The 8102-nt window shown below is 40.4% G+C and overlaps 1 protein-coding gene across 1 annotated transcript in view; it reads left to right on the forward strand.

Moving 5' to 3' along the window:
• Positions 1–8102, forward strand: part of DNAJB14 (DnaJ (Hsp40) homolog, subfamily B, member 14) — a 19657-nt gene continuing 11555 nt past the window's right edge. Inside the window, exon 1 of the mRNA XM_009885511.1 lies at positions 1–167. Within this exon, the coding sequence (XP_009883813.1) occupies positions 10–167 (158 nt within the window). The 5' untranslated portion in view covers positions 1–9. The remainder of the gene's footprint in view (positions 168–8102) is intronic.

The raw sequence follows: 8102 nt of genomic DNA on the forward strand, positions 1-8102 counted from the left end.
GAAGCTATTATGAAGAATGGAAGTACTGCTGGGGGAGGTGCTTACTGCCGAAAACCAGCCAGTAGCAATGATCAAAGTAAGCCCAATAGCACGAAGGAGAGCAATGCATCTGCTGCAGGTGAAAGTGGAAAAGGCTACACCAAAGACCAAATGGAAGGAGTATTCAGGTATGGCCTTGCTTAAATACATCATTGTTTTTCGTTCTGTGTATTATGTACTTATGCTTTCAGCTCTAGCATCTAAAGAAGCAAGAGAAAATTCAGGGTTAGCTGAGAGGGGTTACTTGTACTGAACTGTGACTAAAAGGAAGAGGAGAGTTTTGTTGTGTTTAAACACAGTGTGAGATGCTGTCACTTTCTGTGAGAAAGGCGATACTCATCTTTATATAAAGTAACCTTGATGGTTTAAAAAGAAAATACTCGAAGTAGTTATTAAGTGGATCTCCTGTTAAATGGAAGTGATGAAAATTCTATAGTACAACTTGCAGAACAGTGTTTCTATTCGTAAATATTTTTATACTCATGATATCTAAGTTTACGTTACATGCTTGCTCCTCCTAAAGTTTATTTTCAAGCTAATCTTGCTGTACAGGCTGGTAGACCAGTGTTAAAACTACTTTGTTCCAGAAATACAGGTATCTGAGAAGCACTGAAGCACATAGTCTAAGTCACATTATAAACTCTGTCTGGATTTCGTGCGGCACGATAGTATTAAGATGGGGTGACATCAGGAAAGGAGGATGTGCAAAAAGAAACAAAGATCAATAAAAATGTCCTTTTGAGGCAAGTAACTCAAGCCATGTTATCATTACACACTTCTTGGCTGTAGGAGTGAGAAAAATATTGTTCAATATATGCCTTGATTTCTGCTGATGAAATATGGATACAGCCACTCTAAAATTGCACGCCTCAAAACCCACCTGTATTTTCAGATAAACCCAGCCCAAATATTTTCAAGGGAGCTCAAAAGAAGGGAAATCAAGAGGTACCCATCTCCTAGTTTGTGTAGATTGGATGAACTGTTGTGCAAAACAGAAATTTGTGTGTGAATTTTTTTGTGTGAAATGTATGTTGTTCTTGATATTATCTTGGGATCTTTTACTAAAGTTCAATAATCTGTTCAGCTGCGCTAACAGTGAGGAAAAAGCAGCTTTTCTTTGTTGATACATCAGCTCTGCATTCAGTCAGGTAAACAGCAGCATCTCTGGCATGGTATCCTTTTGGTGTTGCTATTTAGTAGAGCTTTTAATGTACCGTCATCTCTGCTTAATTAAATGGTATCGCCCTTCATGATACATCTAAAGTAAAATCTGAATAAGCGTGTACATATTTGGCCACCTTGTAATATTAGGTGTTAAAATGAATGCAAAATGTGCATGTGTGTACATGCGTGTGAAACAAAATATTCAGAAAGAAGTCCTCTGTAAAATGAGGCTTAGATCAAATTAAGACAGGTAACACATTCTCAGAAAGCTGCTACAAGGAAGGCTGTATTACTGCCAGTATTCACTCACCCGTGACATCCCATTCTGAGCTGCAGTCTGCTTTGACATCAGGCTCCCTGCAAGTTCTTTTTTTGCTTGTTTGTTTTACCAGAAAGTAACATTGCCTACTTTTTCTTGAGGAAAATGATGTTGTAGCGCCAACTTTTCTCCGTGGTATGCTTTCACGGTATTGGGTGTTTCTTCCTTACAGGGATTCACTAGACACCAGATAAAATTAATCCAGTTTGTTGAAATTGGAACTGGAATTAGGGGTATTCACATTGTTAAAATAGGTACTAAGAAGCAATGTTGCATCCAGATTATTCTCAATCTGCTTTGTGACTATAAAATTTAGGTTTTTTAATAGTACACAGATTTTTCAAATAAGCAATTATAATTGCTTGCAGAACAACCCATGTTTGATTGTATTTTACATGCCACTTAGAAAATCGGCTGTTAAAACAGTATCTTGACCTTAGCTTGAGTGATGCTACCATCCTTTAGTATAGCGGTTTATAAACCTTTAGAGAGAGACTGAATTTTGGTTTAGATGTGCAGTAATCAACAAAGCAAGTCCTCAGTTCTTGTTGGAAGTTTTGAAAAGTTTGTCGTGTTGTCAGTTAGTGACATGATCACACCACTTAGAAAATTTGTGGTTAAGAATTAAAAAACAGGTGTGCCTTGCCAAGGAGAACAGGATTAAATACAAACAGTGGGCTAAAACTTAATGGAAAAATATGACACATTCAGTGACGATAGCTGAAGGAAAGCTCATGTTCAAACCACAGTGAGAATGAGCTCTCTAGTTGGAAACATGACAGGCTGCATATGTTATTGCTTCAGTCAGGCCCCAGACTTTTCCAATTAAATGAAACGTGCCCCTCTGGGGAGGGTATTCTTCAGAGGGTAAAGCTTGTCATCACCATGTGCTTCTGCCATACCGCAGTGGAATGGTTTTTGGACCTTTGAGTTGGTTAAAGAAATGCCGCGTGAAAAGAGGTGGTTTTAAATAGTGTTTCATGCCTGATTTTTAATTCTTTTTCCTATAAGGAAAGAAATCTCTATATAGCAAGGTAGCAAAATCTTCAATTTTTAATAAATTCTGAGTCTTACCATGAATATGACTCTGTCAAACTCAATTTTTTTGTATGCTTATGATTTGAAAGGTGGTCATTATCCTCGGTACTCTTCCCTCTATTTTTTTTTTTGTTGTTCTGTATCAGTAATTGAATATAGACTGAGAGAAAGCATTCCTGATTTAACTACACATACCATTTCCAACCCTTTTTTATAAGCTCTAGAAAGAAGTCAGACAGGGGGACTAACTCTGAGCTCTGACTTGCATTACTGATTAGTGTTCCTGGAGTTGTCCAGCTGTCTTGAATTTGCTTGTTACAATAGATTTCAGAAGCGTAGTGAAGACACACTTGGAGCGGTATAACTAATTTAACTGCATTAATGTTTATCAGGGTTACTCTAGTAATGTGGGCCAGTATGAGTACAAACAAGCACCTCTGTGCTGGTTTTATTTTTTCCACATACACAGGGGACACTGATCACTAGCAAGCTGCCGTAACACTCGTGTAGAGCATTACATGAGCTGGCAAACAGGTTGCTCGACAGGGAGAAGCATAGATGCAATATCTTTCCACTGATTGCATAAGTGCTGAGTGATGCTCTGTTCTTTGTGGGAGCGATGCTCGCTATTTCAGTGTGACAGTTTGAAGCTTGAGATATCCAGAAGCACTTTGTTACTTTCGAATTGAAATGCTTTGAAAATACCATCTGTAGTACATGCTTCTTTTTCTTAATGATGCATATCTTGTCACTGAGGGCTGGATCAAATTGCCTTAACACTTTAGGTGACCTGCATATCAGAGATATGGACAGGAGGCTAGCAGAAATATGTTGGGACCACTTATGTCTTTTTAGAACAAGTGCCCTAGAAGTCTCTAGGCACTTGAAAGCTGTCTGAGCAATGTCAACTTAAGATAAGTGCATGAGAATCATGCACTGGATAAAAAAAGGGAGAAGTTGCTTTTGGATTCTGTGGTCTTTGCTTTAAAGCAATTTCTTCACTGTTTCATGTAGGTTATGGGCATTTTTTTTCTCAGATAAAGAAATGAAACATTTGTGCAAGAAAGAAAATTTAAACTTTCTTTTCTTCTATTTCACTTAAAACAAGTGAAGGAGAAGTGCTGATCAGGATTACAGTTATCAGAGTTCTTAATTACTTTCAAACAAATTCTGTTCGTCACAACTGCATATTCATACTAAGTGTGCAGACCCTTTGGAAAGGTTTAGTGGACTAGCATGAAATTTTAAAAAAATAAAAAGGATCATTTGCCTGCTGTGTATTAATCTTTCCCATTTCTTTTTATGCTATGAAGTGTGTATTATCTATTGTCTACTACATGATTTAAAAAAAAAAAGTTTCAGAGATGTAGATAGGTCATACACTTTATATAGACTCCCTTTAAATGATCTTAAAATTCCTATGTTGTCTGATGTCTCTTTATTAGTAAATAAGCCATAGCATATATTCCATATTACCTTTTTCACATATGAAAGATAACTGCCATGATTAGTAGTATGCTAAAGTTGGATTTCTGCTTTGTGAAAACTGTGGTGGAATACTGCTTTTCCTGTCCTGCAAGTGCCTGTCCCTCAGAAGAGAGCACAAGAATGAAATTTTGCGTTTTGATCTTTGAGCTAGAACCAAAACAAACCAATAGAGGCATGAGTTCTGTAGAAACCTTGCAAGGCAGGATTAAATGTCATCCAGTAGTGATCGAGAATAATCAGCAACTTGACTTGAATTCACGTACCAAACCAAAAATTTGCCTCTACACATTTTATACATCAGAGCAGAAGGAATGCAAGTTGAGTGACTGACTTTTTCCAGGCCTTCTGCTGAGACTTCTGCGAATTCAGCAAAAAGAGATATACGTTACTTTTTTAACATGGGGTCAAGAAAATAATTAACTAAAATTGGAATAATAAGAGCAATCAACATGTGCTAAAATGGAAAAAAAAAAAAAAGGCGAGCAAAGAAATTAGGGCATGCCTTTAATTAGGCTGCTACAACTACTGTGAATTGTTGAAATATCCAATTGAATGGTTGAGAAAGTCAAGGTGGAAATCACAGTCATAGAGCCTGTCATGGACAAGTGGCACATAAGGTATGGTGGACTGTGTCAGCAGGTTCCTGCCTTTAATCTACAGTTTTTATAGCTAAAATAAAAGCCTAAACAAATCCTGGAGAAAAGTATGCTGCTGCAAACACAGCCTTGTATATTTCCTGTAATACACACAGGAGAAACAAACTGACCAAGCAGCTACATCATACTACTGTGTTGTTGAATCTGTCAGTAAAACAGAGATCTGAAACTTCTGGTGCATTGATTTCAGAAACTAGGGGTATGCTGATACCAGCTTGAGTTCCTCATCGACACTGTGAATTTCTCTTCCCAGTCTGGAGCACTTTTTGCAGACCACACTTATGTCATCCAAACTGTGACTGGCACATTCTCGATTCAGCTGCAGGATGCCATTTGCATCAGGCCCTCTGGCATCACTGGAAACTTGACCCATGTGGAAATTGATCTGCATATTACCGTGTTTTTCTGCTTGACTCGGATCAGAAGTCAGTGTAGCTTCCTCTTGCTCCGTTCTTTGTTGCTAACATTCACATTGCTGCTCACTGTGCTGCTCTGTTCAGATTACCGTTGGGAGAAATAATTGTGGCTCCCATTGCAAACTTTTGGAGATTATGTTCAAAGTATTTGTCTTTTGGGCCATCCCTATGCATGTAGACAGAGGCTTTGGAATGCCCTTAGAAATACCTAGTCGTACTCAAAACTTCGTGATTATGGGTCACTGCAGGTATTTGATATAGAAATGCAAGCATCTCTGAGAGGTTTTGTTAACTTGATAAAAGCTGTTGATGCTGACCTAATCTGAATTGTAGATTTGAAAAGTGAAACAAGAAGCACAGCCCCAGGATCGCATCATTTCGTAGTCACAGGAGAACCAATGGTGGTAGCCCCACAATTTCTGCAAGAGAGAACAGACCTTTCAGGACCTGAAGGGCTTCCTCTGCCTTCAGCTGTCAGAACACAGAGAGGAGCCCAGCGTCAGGCAGAGTTGGCTGTTGTTGCAGCTTGAAGCTGGCTGACCAGTTCTACTGCAGGTGTCTTGTCAGCTGCAAGCTGCAATAGTGAAGCTTTGCAAGTTATGATGAGATACCTCTGTCAACAGATTGTGGATGAATGTAGGGCATCACTTGCCCTCATGCTGTTTGAGAAGTCTATTCTCCAGAAGTCAGATATTATTTCAGGAGCATCCAGAAATGTGCCCTCCTAAAACAGCCAGCAAATCTGGTAACCACAAGGACAGTGCCAAGGTGCTGGCAGAGGATTAACAATTCAGCAAGGACAGAAATTAGCTAAACAACAGAAATAATTTGATAGTAACTCAGATACAGAAGTGATCCAACCAGGAATGAAAAACGCAAGAAAAGCAATTCACAAAAAACAAACCCCTGAGCAAATTAGCAGTGAAAGCACCAAACTTCAAATATGCCAGAAATAAATAACAAAAGACCCCAATTCAATACAAAAGGGGCAGTCCATAAGCAAGTGATATGTAAATTGCAAGTTTAAAAAGAAACATCTGTGTGGAGTTTACATATGCAAGAAAATTAGCACCAGGCAGTACAGTGCCTTAAGTGCAGCAAAACCAACCAACCAACAATTTGAAATGCAGCTTTCAGAAAGTTAAGTCGTTCATGCTGAGAGTGCTGCAGGACAGAGGTTTTGGATGCGGGTAAAAACCATGAGTAAGATCAGTCATCGGTCTTTTCTGAAACCTCCACTGTTTTTACTCTTAATTTTTCCCAGCCTATGCTGGCTGATGTTGCATGGCCTGCACGAGAAGACAAGTGGGAAGGGGATGGTTTCTTCCGTCCATCTGCCCTCCTGTGGCAAATCTCCACGGGACAGTTCAACACACCAGGCAAGGGATTCTGCAGAGTGAGGATTGTCAGACATCAATCTATTAGAGACAAAGGGTGAGGAATATGACCAATAAAGGCCTGCTGCTTCTGAGGGACAAGGATCAGGTTGGCCATGGCTTCCAACAGCTCCCAGCAGCTGGAGAGAAATTCCTCATCAGGACATTGGTGGTTTGGAGAAAGAGGACTTAAGTTTTGGGGAATCTCTGTGCAAAGCCCGTGATCCCATCTCTTTAAGGTAGAGGAGGGATGTGGTGAGTGCTCCACCAGTGAGATGCTTGGTGCCTGTACAGCACATGTGTGACCTGAGGGTCTGGTGGGTTGCCCTGGTGATCCTGTACAGTTTGTCCTGCTATAAACTGACTTACCAGGTTGAGTTTGTGCTGCATTAAAGTTTTGCCTCTCAGGAGTGCACCACAAACTGGTAATTTTGTTTAATTGGAAAGCACCTTCTAATCATCTTTGCTTGTCCCATCATCCCTAGTACAAAGCTGCTGCAGTACAAGTTTTGGTGCAGAACTCGCATGGACTTTGCTGAGGCGGGAAAAACTGAGCCGTTACCCTCTAACGATTGCCCTGAATTGGGCTCAGTAGGGGACCTCCTGGCAGAAGTCACTAATTCTCTCCCTGTGGGAAACTTTGCATTAACTAGATGTTAACAACTCACAGTCCAGATGCTCTTTGCCTTGAAGTGGCAAAGCAGTCGTATAAAACTGTTGTCTAATGGCTGGATGTAGCAAGCGCTTCATAGCGCAAGGTCATTGCTGAGAGTTCCATTCTTAGGTATGGGTTTTGGTCCCTGTGCATTTGTACAGTCACTTAATGTATTTTAGCTTTAAAGCTTGATCTGCCTAATCCAAAGTCCTGCTAAACTCTGCAAAATTTCCATATGTATATGCGTATTCCACATGATTCACCATGAAGTCACATGCAGCAGTGCTCCTCAGGCTCTCCAGCAGAGAACTTGCCACTTACGTTTGCTGCTGAGCTTTGTAAGAGCCAGCACTGACTTGGTTGAGATCTGAAGATGACAGCAGGCTAAACGGTGAACAGGGGTTATGTAGCTCAGCGTTAATCCTGTGCAGTAGAAAGGAGGGCAATGTAAATGACCTGGAGGATCGGTTACAGGTCTGTTGCAGGCAGTGTTGCTGTGAGCGTGCCCGTCCTGACAAGAACGTGCAAGGGAGAATAAAAGTCAGGGGTGGATGTCACAAATTCACAAAGGCTTCTTTGTTTGAGACTAAAATATTAAATCATAGCTTCATACAAAATCAGGAATGTTGGAATAGAGATGCTTGTGTATTTGTAGAATTGTTTGTTTACCAAAGCAATCACTAGCAAAGACTTGCTAAGTAGAAATGTGTTATGCATCGCCTGAACACCTGCTTCTTGCTAAATAACAGTAGCTCACTTGTGGACCAAGTTCAGGATAGCTCTTGCATGGAGGGTGATTACATCCATCCCTTTGGAGGGCAAGTCCCCTATGATCCACAAACCACGGCAGCAGGTTTCTCCCTGCACTTTCTCATCAGGAAGCAGCTCTGGTTTGATGCACTGGCTCTAAGCAGATCGTGATGTCGGAAGCTGGTGGGTCGTGTGCTGACC

This window comes from Charadrius vociferus, unplaced genomic scaffold (assembly GCF_000708025.1).
Source record: "Charadrius vociferus isolate BGI_N301 unplaced genomic scaffold, ASM70802v2 scaffold55, whole genome shotgun sequence".
NCBI lineage: Eukaryota > Metazoa > Chordata > Aves > Charadriiformes > Charadriidae > Charadrius > Charadrius vociferus.